At 44.6% G+C, this 25,477-nt stretch overlaps 2 protein-coding genes across 2 annotated transcripts; both read right to left on the bottom strand.

The window, feature by feature from the left end:
- Positions 1-26: 26 nt before the first annotated feature.
- LOC144739905 (protein PALS1-like) lies at positions 27-8,082 on the bottom strand (the record flags this gene model as incomplete). Its single annotated transcript, XM_078622785.1, is given in 12 exon segments — positions 27-229; positions 311-472; positions 977-1,045; positions 1,184-1,252; positions 1,853-2,036; positions 2,119-2,196; positions 2,313-2,474; positions 2,801-2,812; positions 2,814-2,921; positions 4,319-4,396; positions 6,578-6,786; positions 7,755-8,082. Coding segments are annotated over 12 exon segments (1,662 nt in total), but the record flags the coding sequence as incomplete, so codon positions are not given.
- A 5,426-nt stretch (positions 8,083-13,508) lies between these two features.
- On the bottom strand, positions 13,509-24,576 carry LOC144739904 (gephyrin-like; the record flags this gene model as incomplete). Its single annotated transcript, XM_078622784.1, is given in 17 exon segments — positions 13,509-13,642; positions 14,556-14,652; positions 15,540-15,643; positions 15,761-15,825; positions 16,020-16,093; positions 16,363-16,450; positions 16,602-16,723; positions 17,135-17,288; positions 17,499-17,557; positions 18,109-18,129; positions 18,131-18,229; positions 19,190-19,245; positions 21,239-21,302; positions 21,304-21,358; positions 23,275-23,357; positions 23,359-23,410; positions 24,530-24,576. Coding segments are annotated over 17 exon segments (1,374 nt in total), but the record flags the coding sequence as incomplete, so codon positions are not given.
- Between the last annotated feature and the right edge of the window lie 901 nt (positions 24,577-25,477).

The following is a 25,477-nucleotide window of genomic DNA, read 5'->3' as shown; positions in this document are numbered from 1 at the left end:
GGAGGCTTCTGTACAAGACTTGGTACCCTGGTGTGGAGGCAGAGGAGGCAGATGCGTCCGGTGTTGACGACATGACGGACCGAGTCGGTGCTGGTGCCGTACAGGTTCTTCCCGTACTCCCCAGACTCGATGAACTTCCCTGCTGCCAAGTCGGTTTCAAAGCCTGGTCGACTCACAAAGTGGTACTCACGCCCATTTAGTTCGTGTATTCTCGGGCTTCTTGTTGTGTCTAAATGATAAAAAAACAAAACAAAACAGTGACGAACAAAAAACACAGCTGCTTCCTGGTCTTCTCTCAGTGTGGACTTACGTGGAACGGCAACGGCAAACTGCTCCGGTTCCAAGGACAGAAGCCTCCGGCGCAGCTCGTCATGGCCGCTGTTTGTTGGGCCGATCAGAGCGATGGGACGTTTACGGTTGGCGGGCTGGTGATACAGAGACATCTCCTCGTAGGTCAAGATGTCATCGCAGTCTGAGGAGAGAGGTCGAAGACACATCACATCCCTTCTAACACTTTGCTGCAGCTAACACTGACCTTTGACCTTTGTTTGGGGGATGGGAAAGGATTTGGTGAAGTGCATTAGAGCGTTTCTACTGTGTCTGAATCCTCCTCCATACCGGCCGACCACAATAACCCCACAGCCACTAAGACGTTGTAGGAGAGCTGTGTGTTTGTCTGTCTGTGTACCGATGTGTGAACCAATAACACCACAGCTTCCTTCAAGCCCTTTAGGCACCTGCTGGGCACCTGTTGGTGCGTTCCTCTGATCCCGTCTATCAACACAGGACTAATCTGACCTCTGACAACAATGAGTCCGGACAGCTCGCTGGAAGAAAAAAACAAAAAAAAAACCCTCACGACTTTTTCATATCACATTGACGCTGCTGCCGGAAGGTTTTCACTGGGGGCAGGAGACGTTTTCCAGGTGCTGACGAACAGAGTTTGCTAGTTGCTCATAAAAAAAAAACCTCTTACTGCTTTTGCTCTGCGGAGATGCATTTTTCTTCCTCTGTTTCTTGCTTTTCTTCACATACCAAAGCTTCCCTGGAGAAGCGAACACATTTAATTTGAGAATCCTTCATATTTCATTACAAAAATGTAATGTAACTTTTCCTTTCATGGGAGATTGCATATCCTGCAAATCCCGTTCTAACTCGGTGCGTTTCTACATGATCCTCTTACCTTGGTGCTCTCGACTCCTGTCGGGTAAAGTTTTCTTCAAGGTCTCTCTCTGTTGCTGGAAGCTCTTCCCTGAGAGACAAAACGACAAGATAACAATGCATGGCTGCCTGGACCGCACTGGGCTGACTGCTGCTGGAAAGACTTCGAATCTTTTATTCGTAGTTTTTTCTGGGGAGCAACTTGCTGAGGAACTTTCCATTTCCACTGCGTAACCTCATTTCTTACAGGCACAACTGACCTGGGTTTAAGAGTAATCTCAAATAATTCTTAGGTGTTTGCTTTAATCTGCTCTGCGTGCCAGATGGAAGGCGTTTACTGTCGGGACGGTTCAGGTAGCGCCAGCTCAGATACTAGAGAGGAGGTTTGAATCCATGATGAGAGGTTGTCGTCAGACGTTATCAGCATTATTTCCATGATACTGTATATTCTTCATACCTTTATTTGTTCATTTCCCATCGTATCATTGTTCACCATGAACCTTTTATTGTCATTAACTACTAAGCACTATTTCAAGCAATAGACAGATAGATGAATACTTTATTTTATATCCTGACAGAAATTCACAAATAATCACCAAAGAAAATCCATAAATAAATAAATAGAAAAACACAATAAACACTTGACAGTAGATGAACTGACTATCAGATTTGGGCCCGGTCTGATCCCTACCTGGAATCAGCCCAGCCAGGGGCTGGTTGTCCTCGTCTCCGTCCCTGTACGCCTGCCACCAGTTGGGGTCGTCTTGGCTGATGACATGGAGGATATCTCCCTTCTGGAAGGAGAGGCCCAGCTCCCGACATGGCACGAAGGGGTCGTCAGAGGGGTCGTAGTCGAAGTAAGCCCGGACGTGCATCTGAGGACGGGGTTTAAAGACGTCAAGGTTGGCGCTGCATGCATGCAGACACTTGTTACACATGCACACATTAGAGACTTACCACAGTCTGTCTGTGCGGGGCAGGTTTAATCTGGGAGCTTGGGATGAGGAGGAAGGTGAGCGTGCCGTGCATTTGTTGCTGAGAGAGGGATGACAATTAAACATGACCACTTGGAAAACATTCCACTGGCTCTCAAGGCACAACCGTTTGACTGATACATAGAAACTGAAGTCAGCACACTTCCTTGGCCTCACCAGTAAGTCATGAACTTCATTCACATGTTTTCCACGGAGGGAAATGCCGTTGATCTCCAAGATCTCGTCTCCCTCGCTGAGGAGACCGCTCCGCTCTGCCACCCCACCTTTGACTACTCGGCTCACCACCACGCTGTCCACATCGTTACGTACTGTTGCACCCTGATGGCCACACACACACACTCAATGAAAACAACCCTGTCAATTAACGAGATGTAAATGTAATAAAGCCTTTAATCACTCCCTGTAATATTCTCTGAGATAATGCTGAAAGTTCTGGAAAGATGCATCCGCTTGAATAAAATGATGAGTTCATGTTGTGGATAAATAAATGTGATCATGTGATCAATGCCTCTCATCTTAAATATAAAAGATCTCTAAGTCAGCCTTCCGCATGTCAAATTTATACCCCAACACACTTGAACAACAACAGAAATAGACTGATTAACAGATATCTTGGATTAGTGTTGGTCTGGGGACAGACTCACCAGTGGAGTGTCCCCGTGTCTTCTCCAGCCGCACCAGTTTAACCGTCTCTCCCAGGTACTGGATCACACTCTCCTCTGCCGTCTCCTGCCCGGCCAAACTGTCATGGACCTGCATCAGCGCCTGCCACAGACACATAGACGCACGTAGAGACAAACAGCATATACGTACACGACGGACGGACACAGACACAGACACAGAGAAACAATGCAGGAGGCTGTGTGAGGTGAAGAGTCTGACCTGTAGAACATCGTCAGCAGCAAACCTGCTTTCTAAGCCAGAAATATGACAGAGATTGGTCCTTCACCTTATGTGAAGCGACAGACTCATACCAAATGTCAGACCAAATTAGTTCCTCTATCTTGCAGCAAAGGCGACTTGAACTCTGGCATCCATTCAGCCCCTTTCAATGACGCTGTGCATCCGTCGTTGAGGCTCTTTGCCTCTTAAGGAAAACGTCCCACAGACAGGAAAGGGCAGCTAGTCGACCTGAAAGGTCGCTGGCTGTCCCACACCTGTATCTGTCCGTTTGTTTGGCGCCAAACTACAGGGTGACACATTGATTTGACCCCATGGGAACAAACACAATCCGTTTCCACTTTCTGAGCCACAAAGCCAATCCCTCTGCAGGCCGACTCAGAGGAGGGGGTTGATTGGCCAACAGACCTCGGGCATTCCCATCGACTGTAAAATCTCACCTTCCTTCCTCACAAATGATTTTACAGAAGACGTCTCAAGCTGACAAATTTAGAGCAGCAGCAGCAGCTGCAGGCACCTGAGACACTCGACAGTTTTCATGCACCAAACAGCGAGCGAACGTCCGCACATCTGTCCATTGTAAGAGGGGGTCAAAGGTCACAGAGCTGTTTTGGGCTGATTCTACAGCCTGATGACACGTCGTCGAGTTTGAAAGCTGCAACATTGCCTCCTGAAGAACTCTCCCCTTCTCCAAAATAACAAGTTGACCCTCAATAACAACAACAATAATATGTACGAACGCCAAACCAAGAAAGAAAGCACATCCCTCATAGCTGGGTAACCTTCTGTCCTGATCTAATACTAAACCCTGACCTCTGACCTTTCATTGATGTGGTTTGTAATTGACCCTTTAAGCAATAAGATATTTTTCAGTCCTCTGCTCGAAAAGTGCAAACCCAGGATAAAAAAGAGTCTATGTCTGCAACCAATAGGTCTATTTGAATGACTAGAACGAAGCTAAGGTCAGAGAAATGGACGAGGCGATTTCTGTTCTTTGGGTTATTTCTGGCTGATGTTTTGATGGATATCTTTGGAATCTGTGGACTGTCTGCTTTCATTTCAGGGGTTGTTTTGCATAAAGTACCACGGCAGTAGAGGCAAATGGGTTGACTTGGAGGCGCAAGACAGATTTCGATATTTAATAATTCATGTAGATGGTGTTTGGGGCAGTTATAACTGAAGATATGCGGTGGTCTGAGGGCCACCGGTGTTAATCAGACTGTGAGCTGAGTGGAGATAAAATAAGTCAGCTGACATCTGACCTGGACATGTGGATTGGTGAGCAGAGCCCTGAGCTCCAAACCTTCCTTCTGCTGGCTGGACTGGAGAATCCTCTGCACCTGAATGGACACACAGGAGCATAGTCCTGATCAACTACAACACCTCAACAAATTAGTCATTGTACATTTCATTTCACAAATCAGATCCACACTTGCGTGCACACACACACACACACACACACACATTTTGGACCAGCCACACTCATCCCTCACAATCATTTCGCAAGTAATGTGGAATACACGCTCAGTGCACCACTAGTGTCAGGTTAGAAATATAAGCCACAATAAAAGACTCATATATTGTTTGCTGTCACATTTCACGTCCAGAGGAACTCCACAGACACAATGTGCTCCAATTGCCGGTTGATTCGATGAGCTCTTGCCATACACAGATACATGTAGACTCATACTGTACCACGTCATCTGTACACATACTGGTGTGTTTCACCGCCCTCTCAGTCACAATGTGGCAGACTGTGCAGAAAGGTTTCAGCTGGTAGATGTTACTCTGGAAGAACATCTATAACAGGCTTGTTCCAAGGCATCACAGCTGGAAGATGGAAGAAAAGCTCCTACCACAGGGCATTACATTACAGGTTTCATCCAAGGATTTCCATAGTTATGTCTCCCTTTTTTACTCCTTTTATTCTTCCATTCCATTTAACCCATTTATTGTTTCAATCTTGCGTTGGAGGAAAGATGTTGCTGTTTGCTGCTGTTTTAGTCTGTTTGGGGTTTTTCCGCCTTTGTCAACACTCGCTCTTCTTCGCCTCCTGTTTGCAGATTAGGTCGCACTGACTAACGAGGTGACGCACTCCCCCACCTCAACCCCACCCCAACCCCGCCCCCAGGAGTGCAGCGCCTCAGCCCACACTGCTGTAAGCTGCTGGAGTTTCTTTTTCTGGCCTCCTTCCTGCAGTGTGCTGCGCCGCTCAACCAGCACCGAGGGCTGCTGGGAGATTAGTTTACCCAGGGGCCAATCTGAGAGTCACACAGCACAGCCACTTAGTTTAGACACACTGCAGCTCAAACTATTATGCGTGGTTAAGCGCTTCGGGAGCCGTGCCCCGTGGGTGAGTGCGCACACTGATTTACTTTACGCATGTTGTGTTGTTTGGCAATAAAATCGAGCCCCTCAGTCATCAAGGCTCTGACGCTGTGACTGGAGGAGCAGTTTTAGTTGTACCAGTGCTGTGTGTCCTGTTGCCCTCTGAGTGAACTCTACACAGCTCTTCGGAGCCCGTTTCATCAAAAAACAAGGCTGACACTTACACATCTAGCCAGCGTCTAAAAGTCACACCGTGCTGAAGAGCTTTATGAAATGCTTTGATGTTCCACCTATCAGCAGTTGACACTAATCCTGATGAAGCTCCCGTTGTGGGTGTAGCCTTTCGTGGATGTATAGTGCTTGTACCGAAATCAAAACACACCATAATCATGATTTCTGTTCCGTGTGACGGCCAACATAAAACACTCAACTGGCAGATGCTCGACTCTGCAGGGACAGAAGTCCATTCCTCTGCTTTGGTAGAAAATGACAGGTTGGTGGTGGTTTGCCGCAAGGAAGTCATGTGAAATTCTTGACCCTGAATATGGAAGACGGTTTCCTGCACTCTACCATTCTCTGCGTTTCAGTACAGTCAGCTGGCATGTACACGTGTGGACGACGGAAACAGAAACATGTCATGTATTGTATTACTGTCCATCTGAAACACACCTCAGTTAGCCTCCTTCCCAAATAAATAAACCGACACCCTTCAGAGTATCTTTATAATTGATTACATTTTCTCAAATTCCATTCATTTGTCTGCTCTCATCCCACCGGCCATAAGCCAATCACATGTGGATTGGCTGTGCTTTGGGCAGCTTGGTTGAATTTGTCATCCCCTGAGTTTGTCCACATACCCGCATAATTTAACATAAACTGAGCATAAACTCAAAAATCCAAACCACAAACGAGCGAGCACAGTATGAGCGCAAACTGCCCCGCCTGTCGAATGAAAGAACAATAAAAGTGGAGTCTATTCTTGCTGATTCAGTAACTCCTGAAGGTCACCACAACACTACGTTGAGCTCTGGCTCTGTCGGTCGACGACCACAGACCACAGCCGTGACACCACCGAACATCGTAATGTTCCATAAATTCCCCCTGCAGCTGAATCACACTCCTTCCTCGTGATATTTGCTTTTAGCTTTAAGAGGTTGAAACGAGAAAGCATTGGGTGGAATAATGACACAAACCTCCTGGCACAGGTCCTGTGCTTGTACTGTGAGGGGTGAGGTGGGGTTAACTTTGGTCATCTGCTGGGACACAGCGCTATAGATGGTGTAGGCGTTCCTAAAGTCGTCCTTTGCAAGGAGCTGCAGTAACAGTTCCACGTCCTGCTGGCTCTGGGAATCTGTCAGGCAGTTCTGCACCCACTTCAGAGCCTGCAGCAACTCCTCCAGTTCTGGCAAGGACAAATAAGACAGATGATGAAAAATAAACACTGGGAGATGTGTCAAGATAAGTTTTATTTTGATTTCTTTCTGACACTGGATGCAGTCCTTGCTAGAATTAGTACATACAAGACTGTGGCTCATTTCTGGTCAGAGGTTAAAAACAACAATGACAACATTCCCTCTTCAGACATTAAAATAAGCTTCTTTCATATTCCAGTGTTCTCAAATCACAAAAAGCAGTGGGGACACGTTCGATGGAAGTTTCTCCACATTCGATTACTTGTTAGTTAATTGCAAACATTTCACCTAAGAGTTTGCTACCTTGGCTGCTACGTAAGCAGAGAATCAATGATCAAAACGATTGTTCCCTGTTGGTTTACAAACATTTTGTTCACATTTTCATTTCAAACCAATCTCATGCAAACGATAAAAAAATAGACTGGTAGACTGATCATAACACTAAATAGTGTAAGTTGTATATTGTACATGGTTACACTATTATTGCTATGCTGGGAGGGAAATAATTAAAGGAAGACGACTAGGATATACAAGAACACCTCATCAAATGACTGAAATATGTATGTAGCTGCTAAAAGGGAGACAATACTAAGTACACATTCTCAGAGTTGCATTCCATTTGAGAAGAAATGTTTGATTCATGTACTGAAAAAGAAATTACATTTGTTGTGTGGGAACGTTGTGAAGGGAATGTTCTACAAAAACTGTGATTTTTTTTTTTTTATCCATGATTTTGTTTCCCGATACAACTACCGGCATTGGTGCTCAGATCAAGACATGAATGGCTGACGGCCACGAGACCACACCAACCCCTCCTCCGCTTGGTCGCCTCAATAGCCTTTGTCTCACTTCCTTTTGTTTGAAATGATCTTTTGGAAAATGTCACAACTTCCTTCCCACCCTGTTTGACCCGAATAAAGACCCCCAAACAGTTTTTGCTCTCTTTATGTCACCTCACCTGCAAAAGGATCCTGGGAACAGCCATCTTTGGTGGTCTTTTCCTTTCCCTCGAAGGTGGGATTGTCAATGCCTACTTTGGGGTTCTGTGAGAGTTTCTTGAGTCTCAGTGAAGCATTGGGGTCGATGTCGTGCTTCGTCTTACTGTCCTCCTCCCTCCTCTTTCTCATTTCTTCTTGGTAGTACTGAATCCTCTCCATGTGGGCTGTGCCCTGTGGAGATTTGACAAGGCTACTTTCCTCCCCTGGACAGTCCACTGCCCTCTCCCTATGGCTCCTGGCCTGTCCAGAGGGCTCTTGCACGTAACCGTTCATATGGGACGTGATCATCTCTGCTGCAGCAGCACCCAGGTCAGACGAGCCCGCGGTTTATTGAGACCTCCTGGAGTGTGATGAGGAAGGACTGAGACTGTTCACATTAGGGCCCATATCAACACAGGATGCAGTCCTTTACGTTGTGTCTGGGAGCTGTGATCCTGAAACACAAGTACAGTTACACTGATTTTATTCCTTGCTGTGAGTCGGGTAACCATATAAAACCCTCAATACATCTGTTCACATGGAAATAAGAACAAATATTCATGTCAAAATTTACCACAGCACACTACGATAATGAATGAAAGAATAGCTATTTTATACACTACAAACATTTTGAAACTAAATGTAGGGAACCAGGATAGATTTTTCAGTACATCTATTTCAATACAGGTATTTTTAGATGTTGGTCTGGGCCAACATTTGCTCATCTATCACTCCACTAATCTAACTCGTAAAATGGAATTCTCTCTGCCCTCAGTCACCTGAAATCCCTCTTTCAGCCCAAAACTGGGTCATACCGGTTGTCAAAAGTCCCATCCTTTTGAAATAAATAAAAATAAACGGCTGGGGCAAAAATAATAAGTTTACAACAGAAATTGGTTCTGAGTAAGATGGGAACGTCTTATCTCCAAACCAAAATTAGGAACTGTATCTTTGGAGCCATTAGCATCTTTAAGGTAAGATAATAAAACTGTGTGTTTAAAAGCCATACGGTGGATTCAGTGGGGCCTTTCCAACTATGCTGAGTGTCCTAAGATCAGAAATGTCAACGAAGACAATTGTTTACATGTTCCTTTCTGCATGCATAAACTGAAAGATTAAAGCATGGATGCTCAAAGAAACCATACACTCTGGTCACCTAACCACAAATGGCAGTCCTTCCAACTACTTCCCACAGCTAATTACAATTGGCATGTGTACCAGCCCCAGGTCCTGGTCCAAGCTGCCCAACCCCTCCCCTTTGGAAGCATTTAGTACTGTTAGAGTGGTGAGTGACAAACAGCAGAGACTTCCACAGGGCCATCTGTTCCCTTGGGCTTAATTAAGCCCGAGATAGCTCAGTGACCACAACCGCTCTGAGTCAGGGCGGACGAACCTGGGCAGAAGAATGAGGATGAAAGCATGTGTGCACCTGAATGTGCCAATGGAACCGGCAGTGAAGTCTTTTGACCAATGTGTGGTTCACACATTGTGTGATCACACAGTCACAATGATGTACAAGGCACAATACTAGAATACAAATACTTCACAGCCATACAGCTGTTTATTTCAAACAAGAATCTCATCAGAGTCACTCCAGATAGGTGACTCTAGATCTGACTGTGTAACAGAGACAGAAACAGTCGAAACTGTCATCTTCACTGTCCAGGACTGTGACATTCACTTCGGGACGTACATGTGTGAGTGGTAGACATGTCTGCTATTGGTAACTACAAGCTAAGTGGACGAATAAAGTACATGTGTGATGTAACCGCGTTAACGGCACACATTCTGAGGGTGGAAATAAACATACTCTCGTATAAATACCTTGGTTTTGCTCGTGTTTGAGATTAGTTGAAGTGAATTAGAATAACGGTGCACCTAGTTTGTGATGCAAGGGCGGCTCCGTTTTGCTTTATTATTATTATTATTATTATCATTAAGGTTTTAAATGTCCCATTTTAAGGGACTTACAAAAAAGCCACACAGTACCACTAGCAGATTCGCACACGGCGAGAAAAGCAATCTGGGTACATACTTTCACACAAAAACTACTGTGTTTTCGTTTTTAATGCGTTATCATGCGACTTCCAGGGACGTAACAAAGCACCGAAATTAGCTTAGTAGCCAGAAACCGCTAACAAGTTAACTGCGTAGCTGGACGGTCCCGTTAGACCGAGTACTCACCACCTCAGGGTCGGGGATTACGGACAAGAAGAGAATCGTTCCGTTATTACTTCGGCGTAGTTCCGTCGCAGAAAGAAGTCATTTTCGTCCCAAAAAGCGTTCGGGTTTCTGTCTGCCTTCTCCGGACCGTGTTAAGCCCCGCAATGAGTTGAGCGCAGCCACCGTCGGGACACTTGTAGCCATTGCTGAGGAACTGTGCCGGTGTTGTCGTCTCCTTGGCAACACTGCAGCTCCACACCGCCACCTCTCGGCCACAGATGTAATGAGCATATTTACAAAAAATCTGCTGCCCAAAGGGCAATAAATAGGTTATTTACATCCAAATATTGTTTGTTTTTATTGTATTGATTGTTGAGTGTTAAAGATGCCAATAAGGCGACAATGTCATATGACAATATGATGCTGTGTAAATGCACTGGATTCCAATTATAGCTGTAAATCAGTGTGGAGGTATGAAATTAGGTTTCATGATGATCTGACAGGACACACGATATAATACGTTGAAATAGTGGATTGGGCAGAGTGTTATTTTTCTGAAATATGGAATTACCTTAAAAAGAAATAGTACCTGGTGTTGTGCAGTGCATGAAAGATATTTGTCTTTTTTAAGACGCTATGTACAAATAGTGCTTTAGTGTGATTACATTTTAGTGTGCGTGTGTTTTTTTTCAATACTTCATTTGCCCTGATCAGCAGTAGCGCTCCCAATTCTTCAAGGACATGAAAAGTCTTTCTGATGTCGGATCTCACTTCGTTTGCACGATTTGACTCAGGAATCTACATCTGTCCCTTAAAAAAAAAACAATACAAAAAAACAACAATAATAACAATAATAATGTGTGCAGGCCTGTAACTTCCTTTCTTCCATTTGAAGTGAATGTTATTGATGCAATATTTCTGGTGATTTATTAGAAAAACACTTAGCTGGCACATGACAGTCCTCCTTGGGTCTACAAAAATATTACAACAAATAATCAGGTACAATATTTCAATTCTTTGACCCCTAGGTAGTCCTGGTTATATAAAATGAAGCAAACTGTAGAGCCTAAATAGTTGTTTACAGATGTGTTCTACCTACAGTTTACTAGGTCACCACCTACAGCCTTTTGAGTCAAGAGGGTTTGTATGTTGTAACTGATGAACTAAGAACGCAGCATAACTTATGAGTACATATCTGCCTTTCACTGGCAGCAAATACATGACATTGTTCTTACTGAGCAATAACGTTGCTGAGTTGGTTCAGTTCTTTCTAAAACGCATACGATAATACTCGATAATACTGTGTGGCTGTGAGTAGGACATTCATTTTCCAAGACATATTTTCCCATTTATTGTCTAAACATTTATTTTTTTTTTTTCACTTGGTGTCTCTTGCATGTACCCTGAATATGCACAGCAATATTTACTTTGATTACAACTGTACCACACAAAACATAATACTGACATGTTTGATGTAGAAACAGTACAAAGTGAAAGATAGATATTACTGATCTACTTGGTAGAAATACGCTTAATTGAGTGGCAACAGCTGAAATTCACACTGTGCCTTCAAAACCCCTCAGACCTCCATTAATCCTTCTCCCATTTAGTTTTGACCCTTTTGGCACTCGCATCTCTGGACAAATATAAAACTCACCAAGAAGCACAGAGATAAAATCCCTTGTGACTGTGAGTTTACCCGCCAATCAATAAAATGACACTAATTGCAAAACACTGGAAACTCAGATGTTCTGATCATCTTCCCACTAAGCCCACATAGATGAATTTAACTAAATTAGTGTCACAGCGTCATTATGAGGTAATGGAATCTACTGTCATTTCACCTTGCAGAGCAGAACAAAAAGTGTCTAATCTCATGCTGCCTCACAAATATCTCCACTGGAGCCCGAAGCTGCTGCTTCTTTTTCTTGCTGTATTTTCTATTAGGTTAATCCTTTCTGACACCTCTGCGCTTAACCTCTTTTCATCATTAGGCCTTCTCCTGCCAGTTCTTAAACGCTTACCCTCCTGGACAGAGAGAGCAAGGCAGTAACAGCCTCTTTTACTTTGCACTGATTAACAGCAATGAAGTTGTATCTGCATATTTTTCTGCATTTGAAGATTTTTCTTCTGTACAAAGCACAAATGGGCGGTTTTCTGTACACCATGCATTTATCTTGAGGACCTGGGAGAGCAGTTGTGAGTGGAGGTGAGACATTCATTCAGAATCCATTCACTCCTCTACAGTACCAAATAAGAAGTTCACTTTCATTTTTTTTGTTATTTATTTTTTATTAAAAAAAGGAAACCCAACAATAACTTTTTTTTTACATAATGATCAAGGATTTTTATTATCTTAGTCTCTTTCATCAGTTTCATATCATTACAGAAAATGTTATAGTACAGCGTTGTTCAATGTCTCCTCATTGCTTAATAATTTCTTTAGGAGTGCTGGTCACATATATCTGTACAATATGGTTCTAATTTTTTTCTGTACATGTTTTTTTTTTTATCTGAGGTTGGTTAAAAAGGCTGTCAGCACTTAAATAAGCTGTTACTTTTCGTTCTTTTTTTCCCCTTAAATATTTGATCAAATAAAACATTATTTTATCCCAGGTTCAGCTCGCCCCCGGAGGGAGGGTTTGGAGCGAAGTTTCCACCTGGTCTCTGTGGACATAAGGAAGCCTCTGGGTCTGGGCGGACTGAGGTGTGCGACCAAACCCGCCCCACACCACACACGCACACACACCTCCCCCTCCCCCTCCCAACACTGCCTCTCCTCCCCTGCCCAGGCATTTGGCACTGCGCACATAAACAAGACTCACGAGATAAACAACAAGCAAAGCTCTTTGTGAAGCCATTATGATGCATACTAATGAGAGAAAAACAGAAGTGTCACCTTGATGGGCGCTCAAAAGAGGAAGTGGCCTTGATGAGCCCCTTACCGCCCACCCGCCCCCCAAACACGCACGCACGCACGCGCACACACACACACACACACGCACACACACACACTTCATCTTAGTTGAGCACCGTGGGAAATCTGGAGTCTTCCTCAATGTTTTCTTCATTTTCAAAAAACAGATTTTTTTTCCACTAAAGATGAGAAAATAATAATTATCTTTTTTTTTTTTGTCCTGGCAGGCACCTACAGCTGTCTATTAAAATGCTACTGCTATAGATAAGGTCTAGCATTGAACACACAAAGCAATTGCAATGAAAGGAACAAAGTTGCCTTAATATAATAATGATAATAAGAAGAATAATGATAATAATAATAATCAGAATAATCATAATATATTACAGAATAAATCTCTTTTTATAATTAGATTTTTTTCATTAAAAGTTATATTTTCTTTGTTTGAAATACTATAATCTTTTTAAATGAATCTCTTCATATGTATCTAGGTTGTGATCAAGATGTTGACTATACCTCAACGTTATCCAAATCAATAAAAACTAGCTGTGCCGTTGCATATTACAGAATAGTCAATGATATGTGGACATGCACCGTGAACCACCATTCCGACCCTCGCTAAACGACGGCAACTCTCCGTCCCCCTTTGATGACATCATAGCCGGCCGATGACCATGACGTCAACCACCTCGCCCTTGTGCAGCTCCACGTATTGCTCTGTTTTCGGAGGTAGCATCAGGAGCCCATTAGCACTGCGCATACTCATCAGTCTGCTGCTCACCTGGTTTCCTGCAAAGGGAAGGGGGGCAGATTAGAGCTGTAAACCACGGCAAAAGAAAACTGGAATCAATGTGTGTGTGTGTGTGTGTGTGTGTCAGTCTATCTCCAATCATATTTGACCCCTAAAATGAAGTGTTTTGTACTCTGACATATAAAACCACTCAAATGAAGACTGCAGAGTTCGTTTTTCCCAAATTGGAAGAGCAGCTACTGCACAATCCAAGTTGCAGTAGGCGTCTGACATGACGCTGCTATTTCCCTGCTTCCTTTACATCTGTCAGAGCCATGGATGTTTACGTATACGTGTCTGTTCACAACAAAATAAGGCGCTCTGAGGCATCAGTGAGTCAGCAGAAGATGTTGTCCTGCCGCGGTTTGCCGCTGACAGTCTGCACGCTGCCCCGTCTTAATCACATTCACACAAACTCAGTGACTTCTAATTAGGCTGTGATCCCCTTCCACAGATGTAAAACCATCCACAGAATTCATCCCTGCAGTGTCAACACGCAAACAAGATGCTGTTGTGCTGCAGCGATAACCTGGCTTTGACACTCAAAAGAATGTGTGTTAATTCAGACCCCCTCTATAATTACACCTCAATACTTTTCATGATTTTGAACACAAATTACAAAATAAATCCCATCAAATAGATTCTTTTCTTTTAAGTGGTTCAATCTTACCTACCTTCATGTCAGTTCAGACAAAACTAAAACTATAAGAGTCAGAATGTTTTTCTTTTGCTATATAAAATCATCCCAAATGTGTATAAATGAAAAATACTGAGTCCTTTAGGGTGGACGTGTTGTCAGACAAGGAATGACAAACCAGCTCAGACAACGATCAGTCAGAGGCAGACACCCGACACGTGGCTGGTGTGAAGCGCCGTCCGTTGTTTGAGCAGACTGTTTGGCACGAGTCGTACCTGTGCTTTGTGCCCACGGCAGAGGCTCCTGGTGATGCCATGTCAGGATGCAGCGGTGGTATTCAGGGCGAGGGTCCAACTTCACGTCACAAGACAACTGCAGGAAAACACACGGAGTCAGTTTGAGCGCGGTGATAGTTTCATCTTTGGTCCAAGTGTGTGGGAAATGACTGGCAGAGAGCAGACCAGCGAATGCAGATTAGACAAGCACAGAAGTCACACCTCCCAAAATATTAATCATCAACAGGAAGAAAAATAGAAATCTGACTATTAAATGAATTTGAATGAAATTTGTGTGTTCTGGCACAAAAATGTTCCAAGAATACAACCTCTATAAAGTCAGAGCAGCTGGCTAACATGAAGATTGTTCCAGAATAGCATTAGAGCTGGATGTGATGCCATCTGCTGAAGGAAGTTATCTTCCTGCATCTGTGCTTTCAGGCCATCAGTCCCACTGCTAAGTGGCAGTAATACATTAGAGTTGGTTTTTAACAGCTTTATTACAGCAAATGACGGAGCAGAGCCCTCTGGACAGCCGCTGTGATGGCAGGGGACCAGACCTCTTACTCGATGACGGCAGTTGGGCACGCGGGCCGCATCTGCTGCATTTGTACGATATTGTGGTCAAATAGTGAATATTCATGAGCAGGCGTTCAGGTCAGTGTGGAGACTGGTTAGGCTGCCAAGTCGCAGCACAGCGTGGCTGTCATTTATCTGCATGGAGGGGACGATGAAGATAGTTTTATATATCACGAGTGTTGCAATACACAGCCAATCTACAATTGTCATTAAAAGTATTTGCAGAATTTAATCTGAATCTTGAAGCCAAAGGACTAATTTCAACCGTTTTACCTGTATAACAACACAGTTTGGACCAACATGCGCCATCAAAGAGAAGTGGCACAAAACAGAGGAGAGCGATTCTTTCTGTGACCACAGATACGATAAGTCGTGATGAACCGTCTGCCAGGGGGGGCGGCGTACCCTCGCTTTGATGATCGTAGGCCTAGGGTCCAAAATACCCTGCATCTTCCTCAAGGCAGGGATGACAAAAAGATTACACGTGACAACGGCAGACACGGGGTTTCCTAGGACAGACGGGCGCACAGACAGACGGGGGACAGCGAGGAGGAGAGAACAACATGAGTGACACCGCTTGAGAAAAAAACAGAAAAATGTCTCTTTCTCTCAACTTCACACACTACCTGGGAGGGCAAAGATAAGTTTGCGAGCACCATCAATGTCCAATGTGGCAAACGTTGTCGGGAGACTGAAAAAAAGACAAAACAGCTGTTTGAACTCATTTCACTTTCTCCGGTCCTCGTCTCTCCTGTTAATCGGCCATTTCACGAAACACTGCTTTTCATATCCATCTGACATTCAACAGCATCGCCTCGGCCGTTCCCTTTCAATTGTCTGTGACGAACGCTGTTCCATGCTGATAAAGCAGAGTTGTTTTCTCACCCTGGTTTCATGAAAACACGACCGAAATGGATCTGAGCGTGAAGGTCAATATCCAGCACCTGCTTCAGATAGTCCTGGAGGAAACAACACACACAGTGCAATTATATGATCAATGAATATGCAACGCTGTGAATATATTTTCACAATCAGAATCAGAAATTCTAACCAACCCAGAACAGAGATGTGTGTATTGATATAAGTAAAATTAGCTGTACCCTCGATGTACAAGGATTAAAATGTTTCACAAACATGTTATACCTCTGCTGAACCACAAGGTGTCAGCAAAACACAATGGCCTGAGTAAGTTTGTGCACTTTTTTTTTTTTTTTTTGCTGCGACGCACCTTCTCTCCCATGGACACGCCTCCTGAGGTGATGATGACATCAGCACGGCTGATGCCTTCATTCAGAGCGTTGAGAAGGTCATCGGGGCTGTGGGGCACAAACAGAGATGAACGCCAGCTCACAGGGTTCAATAATGGAGGAGGACGCAAAAACTGACTGATAGGTTTAGGACAAAGGACGTAAATTGAGACGAGGCCAATACTGGTTAAAATATGAGAGAAGAGATGTGAAGATGTACTTGTCTCCCACTATTCCCAGGTTGATAGTGGGGTAGCCGTGTTCCTGGATAGTGGCCAGCAGGGTGGAGCGATTGCTGTCCCTGATCTTCCCTGGATGGAGGTCATCTTCTGGGTTCAGCAGCTACAGAGCAGAACGCAAATATAACAAGCACCTCTTACTCATATCGTCATTTCTTTGGGACACACAGTGAATCAGTGAATGAGTTCAGCAGGTGGGCGGGGTCAAACGTCATAAAAATACAGTTTCACCTGAATGGCTCCATGTCGGGTACACATTTGTTCAACTATAAATATGATTTCACTTCTCCCTCTGCTGCTCTGCCATCACATCATCACACACCTTGGACTCTCTGGTATTCGATTTGATAAGAAGACAAAGAAATGCCAAAACCAGGGGCTGGGGGGTGATCAATCCTTCGAATGGGAGGGAAGGTATGTTTAACACCCTCACCTACCCTGTTTGGTAATTTAACTGAGAACAGGAACCAGTCTTCTTCATTGTAAAAATACACAACGCTCCTTCGTCCTCTACCTCGTTTCCTGTTGACATGACAGCCACCACAGGGAACTTCTGGACCTCCACCTCCGTGACCCCCACGGTGGCAAGAAGGCCGATCTCAGAGGGCCCCATGTGGGTTCCTTTGGCCAGCACACACTCGCCACGCTTGATGTCGTGGCCGATGGGCCTGTGAGGGGACAGCAGGAGGTCAGGAAAGACGCTTTGTGGTCTGAGCTGGAACGTGAAGTTGTACTTAGTTGAAGTATAAATGTCATATTAGTCACCGCACTTTGCATATAACCAAATTACACTGAGAAAAAAAGGCTACTTGGAGCACAAAGTAAATGTCAGAATGATCAAAAAGGATCTTTGAGAAGAAACACAACAACTGTCGGACCTGATGTCCTGCCCCGGACGAGCCTGGACGAGAATCCGTACTTCCAGCTCCTCTGTGCCCTGAAAGACAAAACCAGGTTCAGGCTCAGCACAGCGACCGGGTGCCTGTCACAGAACGAAGGTTTCATAAGAACCCTGAGTTTATTAATCCTGATTTTAGGCAGAATTGTCAAAAAAAAAACCCATTTGGTTTGATTTAAGTTAGTTCACATGAAAGCAATTGGAACAATCAGTAACTTTCCGTCATTTCAGGATGAACAAACTCTGAATTTTACTAAACCTTCTTTCTGGAGCGGAACCTTGATACTGTCTACGTGGATCGGGTGTAAAAAACAAACAGATAAACTAACTCCTCCATATTTGAAATGTAATGGAACAAAAAGTAGAATGTTTGCTTTGTCCATCTTCACATACGGTGTAGACTCTTGTACGATGACTTGATGATGTTTCTTTTTCGGTCTTACCTCTTCACCACAGCCTGCTTTTATGTGTTAGTGTTAAGAGCGCAGCGGATTCTGTCCAGCTCCCGCAGTGAAACGTAAGACGACCATCGTGGAAAGAAAACGGAGGCACAGCGATGCTGTCTGGTTCATTGGGATGGAGGGACTTACATCTTCAGACTCACGGAGCAGCCTCGGTATCTTCCACCTGGACAACAGCGTCCGCCCCGCACGGGATAGGGGCGCCCGTCGTCACCCGCATCACCTGGCCAGGCATCACTGTGAGGGTGGGCTGCACGGAGACACAGAGAAGTGCAAAAGAAATCAGAAATACTAAAACATAAGACATCTATCTATCTAATACTGTAAATTGAATTGTGTGACAATTCAATTTAAGTGAACAGCAAAATAGTACACACAGGATATACACAGCAGGAGTTGAGGAGCGAATAAAAAACTTCTCCAGGTTGAGTTTAGTTGGAGTGTTTGACCAGTGAGGTCTACGTGAGGAATCTGAGCAACAACTTCCTGTGGTGCATCACGGAGGGATCAGAACACGGGTGACAGGTGCAATGCAACTCCTTTTTGTGTTTTTTTTTTCATGAACGATGACATATATTTAGCGTTCTAAATACACGTGCAGGTATTTCTCTATGTGGGCTGACTATAATAAATAGAAACTACAAAATGGACTTGAATCCCACAACATGGAGGACAGCTTCTCCTGTTGCTCCGGTTACGGGTCAGCTGTGCCCGGAGCTGATCCCAGCTGTCAACGGGGCGGACAGCAGAGTACACCCTGGACGGGTCGGCAGATGACCCATTCACACTCACATTCACACCCCACGGGCAAGTTTAGAGTAGCCATAAACCTGAGCATGCTTTTGGAAGTGAGAGGAAGCTGGAGTACCTGGAGAGAACCCAAGCAGACATGGGGAGAGCATGCAAACCTCTCACAGAACCAGCCCCAGACCAGCGACCTCCTCGCTGTGAGGTGACCGTGTTAACCACTGTTCCACCCGTGTCGCTCCTTTTAGCAAAACAGTTTAGTTAATAAACGTGATCAGCTCCCGTAGAGACGTGTGCTCCAGGTTTGCAGCAAAACAGACACAGACTGAGCAAACGTGAAGTGCTTGAGCGCAAGTATTTCATTTTCATATGTAAACGGGTGTGGGTGTGAGATTAACTATCCGTGTGCGTGTGTGTGTGTGTGTGTGTGTGTGTGTGTGTGTGTGTCTATGTGGGTGCCGACCTGCTCTCCAGCTTGGGACTCTCCGATGATGAAGCGGTCGCCTGGGCCGTCAGCAGCTAAAATAAAAGAAAGATTTAATAGTCAATTTATTCCACGTGTGTATGTGTGTGTGTGTGTGTGTGGTGTGTAGGAGAGCGTAATTTAGTTGAGTCACTGCGTTTCCGTGGGCTATGGAAAGAACAGGGAAGGGCAGCAGACAACAGAGGGAAACTTTTACGCTTGGACTTTTTCAATTCAATATTTTTTTTAAACTACAGAGACAGAATATTTCATGCATGAAAATCCTTTTGTCTTCATTTTTACTTAGTCTACTTTGGTTTGAGAGTACTAACTAATTAGAGTTTTGTTACCAACTGTATGTACTACTGGTTTAATCTATTTATCTGTATCTGTAACGTTCTCTGGTGCCAAACCATGATGGCTGCAAACCTTCTGGTCACTTATACTATTATTGGTGGTGGTCCATGAGCAAAGGGAAACGTTTGATAGACCTTCACAGACTAAAGACAAAGAGTGATGCTTGTTTCGAAGGTGGAAAACAAGATTCAGTTTAACATGAGGCAAACGTTTCTGGGTTTTAAAACTGAAAAAAAGGACTAAATGCTGCTCTTTTATCAAACTAACGTGACATGTTCTTCCGCAAAACCCTAAAATACAACAAGAAAACCACCATCGGGAGATGCTTTGTCCTTCCCAGCAAGCTGCCTCGTCTCCAAACTCATCAACCGCTGTTCATACGCGTAATGTTTTAAATCAGAAATATCAGAGAAAAGTGAGAGAAAAGTCACATACACGGGCGATGAAGTAAGAGCGAGGTTATCAACTCCTTCAAAGTCTCTGCACATTCATCCTTTCAACGTCCCTCAGGGAAAGACACATAAAACGGGTGAGACCGGTGGTTTTCTGTGTGTTCCTGCTCCATTTAACACCACGGACGTAAAAAACATGTTTTAAAGCTGCCTGGAGCCAACAAGCTGCCGCTGAACGCTAAAGGTTAACACACCCCGCATTGCCGCCCCCGCATCCCAACCACCGATGTCCACCTCCTCCACCTCCTCCACCTCCTCCATGAGGAACACGACCATGTTTTGCTCAGCAGCCTTAGGGGGATATAAACCCCGACATCCATCCCTTTAAACTAACTCACAGCGGCTCCAGAGGCTTTCTCTCGTCTGTTATCTCCAAGAAGCTTCTTCTATGTTCCGAACGGCACCGCCCGCTAGAAGAGTCTCACTGCTCCTCAGGCAGTTCTCCTCTGCCCCAGTGCCCTCCTCTTCTCTAACTAGGACAGTTTAGGTCATGTATGAGGGAGGAAAGACCCACTGGCCCGGTTCGTCCCTCAGCTGCTTTGGAGGAGGAAAAAACAGTGGATGTCATAATAAGTTGCCTGGACTTTGCAGGTGTCATCTTGAAGTAAGCTGAGATGTTTTGTGTTTCTCCATAGCCGTTCCACTAAATAATCCCACAGATAAATCATTTAAAAGGTCAATTAATACATAATACATTAATACATTCTAGTAGTTGGTTTCTCAAACCTTGTCATGGCAAAGACCCTGAAACAGATGACACCTCGGACCCCTCGTAAGCTTTTGTCCCTGGATTACTGCTTTGAGGTGTTTTAGTACAATATGCATGAAACAGTGTTACTTGTGAATGTAACAACATGAAATGAACGTTGTCCTTTTTTGCTGGAGCCTCCTCAAGGACCCTTGACCACGGTTGACGTAGAGGTGCCCAAGCTGTTTGGAATCACTGTGTCCCTGAAAGACTTTTATCGTCTGGACGATGAATACAATCATTTCTGTGGGCAGCGAGTACAGCGCCACTCACTGGGGGAGATATACTATGGCATTTTCACTGGCTTTGTGTGGACGCACACATCTTTTGAGACGATTCCATGTTTACAGAAAACCTCTTGAAAAACAATTATGGTTCCATCTCAATGTGGACATGACCCCTGCTTCACATTCACCACAGAAATGACCACACTGTTTGACGAACAGGCAGCAAGAGAGACAAATATTTGACAGTCCTCTGCCCAGCGCTCACCTCTCACAGCATAACCATCCTTGACAGATGCAGGGAAGGGTGGCAGGTGTGTCTTGGCATAAACGTTCCTGAGCGAGGACTCGGACGCCCATCCCATCTGCAGGAGACGAAGAAGAAGAGCATGTGTGTGTGCGAGTAGAGCAGAGGAAGCTGGGACGAGCGGGGTGGCAGGAGGGGGGGGACAGCTGGAACGAATGAAGAGAGGCTGAGAGGTTGAGAGTGACAGTGCATCTGATTCGGATGAAGATACAGAGAGACATATGTGCCGGAGGTGTGTTGTGTGTGTGTGTGTGTGTGTGTGTGTGTGTGTGTGTGTGCAAATGTGAGAGAAAGTGTGACACAGCGCATCAGGATCTGAGCACATGACTCATTACCTGACCAGCACACACACACACACACACACACACACACACACACACACACACACACACACAGTGCTTGCTTCAGCTGAAATTAAAACTTCACACTAGTCAGAACATAAAAATTAAACCACGTAAGAGATATTCATGAAAGAGTGGAAAGAGGTCTTCACAAGAAGCCACACAGAAACAATAGCAGCTCAGAGAGAGTGAGGGAAAGAAAGAAAAAGAAACAGACGGAAAAAAAGACGGGGGAGAGTGGGCGGTGGGAGAAAAATCCTGCCACTAAAATACCTTAAGCTGCTGTGCCTCTATTTATAGCATTTTTCTGCTGCGCCTTTATGCTGTGATCATGTGGGTGTTGTTATTAAAGATCTAAGCTTCCGATACCAGTGAGTCGAAGGAGAAAAACATACATGACACACACACACACACACACACACACATCAGCAGTTACTAGTCAGTCACAGGCTGCTGGAGAGAAGACGGATGTCCCGTCTCATCTGTGTGTTTTCCACAACCATTTTCATTCCAACCTGACAGCTTATTCAAACTTCACTTGTTAAAACAGCGCAGTGGTGATGTGTGTGTTTGTGTTTGTGTGTGGTGTGTGTGTGTGGTGCATGCGTGTTTGATTGGACGCAATATCCGCAGGTTTCAGGGGGGTCATTTAAAGCCCATGAAAGCGAGGGACAATGATTACTTGTCGTAAAACATTCAGAGGAGATTGTGTGTGGAAACATAATTTCGAGGTTCTCCATAAGAAAATATTGTCAGTGCACGTCAGCTCTTCCCCGCATGAACCTGTGAAAATGTTTATTCTCACAAAACAGGATTCCAGCCTGAGGATGACAGTGGTCACACATGTTGTCAACAGTCACAATTAGTTTCTGTGCTAATATTACTACTATTTATTGTACTATCTATCATTATTACCAGTATTGTTACTGTGCACGGCGCCTTTCAAACACACGTTCAGGCGACGAAGATGACACATCCTTCAGCCACCCATCAACCCTGGCATCACGCACACACACACACACACACACACACACACACACACACCGCTCTTAATCCAGTTGGGGACCTGCTCCAGATGCTGTCTGTCTAAATATTTCATCTCCCATCCCTCCTCCTCCCTGTCTTCTCACCCCTCTGTCCCTCCTCCCAGCTTAGCTCCTGCAAATCCTGCTGCTCCTTTTCCTCTAGCTCGAGAACACGAAACACTACTTCACACGTGGGGGAAGTAAGAGTGTTGCTTTCGCCATCCCTGAGGAATAGAAGCTGTGCTCCGAAGGCGATCGCTTGCCCCCCAGTCCTTTCCCTGCTGTGTGTTTCCACAACCATTTTCATTCAACGTGACAGCTTATTCAAACTGCACTTGTCAACTGCAGTCAATCAATGCATTCTCAAAAATGTAAACGTTACAAAGCAATGAATGCATTGGGACGTTCACTTCTCCTTTTCATTTATTTTTGTCTCTTTCTCTCTTCTTTGAACGACTGCTGCAATGTCCCGTGAATGAGGGCCAATGTAATGTACCAAAAAGAAAAAAATGCGACAGACACAAAGACATAAAGCAGAAAGTTTCACGTGTTTCTGGTTTCTTCCAATCATCAATGTACTGAGACTGTGTGTGTGTTGTGTGTGTGTGTGTGTGTGTGTGTTTACCTCTGTAAGTTGATGATCTCAGTGCCCAGGACGGCGGTCATCTCCAGCACAGTGATGAAGGCCTTGTCCATGGAGGTGAGGGGGAAGGGGGGACATGCGGTGCCTCCGGGCCACCTTGGTAGATGTCCACTTGCACTGTGACCTGGGAGCGTGTGTGACATCACAGACACTGACGATAAACTCAGTCCACATCATTCTGGGCCTGAAATCAACAATCAATCTATCTGTCCGTCACGTTCCACTTCATTCTCAGCAGAACCTGACTGGTTGTATACGTGCATCTTGTCAAAATGAAATATTTTGCATATTCTCCCCCGGTATTTAAAGTACAAATCAGCTTTCGGCGACACCGGTAATAACTTTTGATGCCAATCTTTTCAAATTAATTTGTTTGTTTGTCGTCTCCCGCTTGCTCCGGTTACAGGTCCCGTTTTTTTTGGCGGAAGCCGATCCCAGCTGTCAATCAGTGAACATCAGGGTACATCCTGTGTCGTCTGTCACCCCCCACCCCCTGGACAAAATCACTTGATGATTTGGAGTAATATCCAATTAAAAAGTATACATTACGATCGTAAGGATAGAATGTGTTTGTGAAGTTAACAGAGTTCAAATACCGGTGGCAGTCAAACTCCAAGACACGAGATGCTGTTTTCTCTTTATGCATCATGTAATGTAAAAATAAACATTAGTCATCTGTCTGCACACCAATGTCACCAAGGACAACAGGATTAACGTGAATTTTTTTTTTTGGTGGTTGCACATGTAACACGTTTTACACACCAGGAGGAGGGATTGTTTAAAAAAAAAGTCTGTTTATAGAGGCTGTGAAACCAGCTGGATGATAAAGGTGCTTGATGGCAGCCATGTTGATCTAATTATATAATAATTCCAAAGGTAAAAGGAACAAAGCCAGGTGTAACTAATGTGTAATCTGTTCTCTCTCTCTCCTCCTCTCTCTGCCTCACAGTGAAGAACAGGCACTGTGCTTTGATTTCCCTTGACCCAATTTCTCTCCTTTAAACTTACAGTCTTCCACAGCATAATTCCGATGCTTAACATGAGGCTTATCATCCTCTGGCAAAACATCACATGCACAGGACATGCGAAACATAACAGGAGCATGTAACAAAACACCCCATCCGTGCACGCGTCATATCAGATGCACATTTTCAGAGTCTATTTCTGTGTGCTGGAGCGCACCTGTGGTGACAAGTAAGACACTCAGAGAAGAGACAGAGCTCCTGAATCAGAAACTTAGTACTCACTTGATCTGAGGATATTTTCTTTGCTGCTGCATCGTGACTGCACCTACAGATGTGTGTGGAGTGATTGGTGGTGGTGGATTGGGGGTGGGGGGAGACGGAGGACGATGGGTCGGGAGGAGAGAGCAGAGGTAGTTGGTAATTTGAGATCAACCGCGCTGATCTTTTGACACACTTGAGATGAGAACGTGTTTGCACAACAGTCAGAAATGCCGTGTCACGATACACCGTGCACTTTGTCCTGCTGTTGGGAGATGGCTGCTATCTCCTGCCTTATCATTACCATCACCCACTGTGCTCCACACCATCGTATCACGGTTGACGTTCACACTGATAAATGCAATGAGCACGTGACACTGTCCGACTAAAGCGCCAAGAGGAGCATGAGGGACAAAGGCAACAACATACAGAGTGACATTATTGTATCACAGGGTCAGAACAAGTGTAGTAACTGTGCTACGGTGTAACATCAAATGTAGTGGGAGATCGTGGCTGCTCAGATGTGGCGCAGGATGGTAAGATTTCTCTGGAAATCGCTGATGCTGCGTGGGTAGCTGCACTAGCGCTCAACTACTTGTGATGTAAAAAAAAAAAAAAAGATAAAAAGGTGGGGAGGAGAGCAGGGCAGGTTTCCTTGGGACTACTGAGAACAAATTCAAGTGGTGCTGCGGATGTTATTCAAGTATGTCGGGACATTTGGCTGCTGTTAATGTCATGACTGCGCTTCCACATGTACCACGTGTCCATTCCAGACTACTTACACTTGTACAGAAATTCATGTAGTTTTCACAACTAGAACATCACGCAAAAAGAAAACTCATGTTTTCCATAATTATTTACGAGTTCATCATCAGAGCTCAGAGGACATTTTGGAGATTTTTGACACGCAAACTCAGTCAACGCTATGACAATATTTGTCCATTTGTAAATGACCGCTAACCCTGTTT

Source organism: Lampetra planeri, unplaced genomic scaffold (assembly GCF_965212315.1).
Source record: "Lampetra planeri unplaced genomic scaffold, kcLamPlan1.2.h2 scaffold_1781, whole genome shotgun sequence".
Lineage (NCBI taxonomy): Eukaryota > Metazoa > Chordata > Hyperoartia > Petromyzontiformes > Petromyzontidae > Lampetra > Lampetra planeri.
Note: the sequence above shows the minus strand (reverse complement) of the source record. Positions and strands in the feature narration are given on the sequence as shown.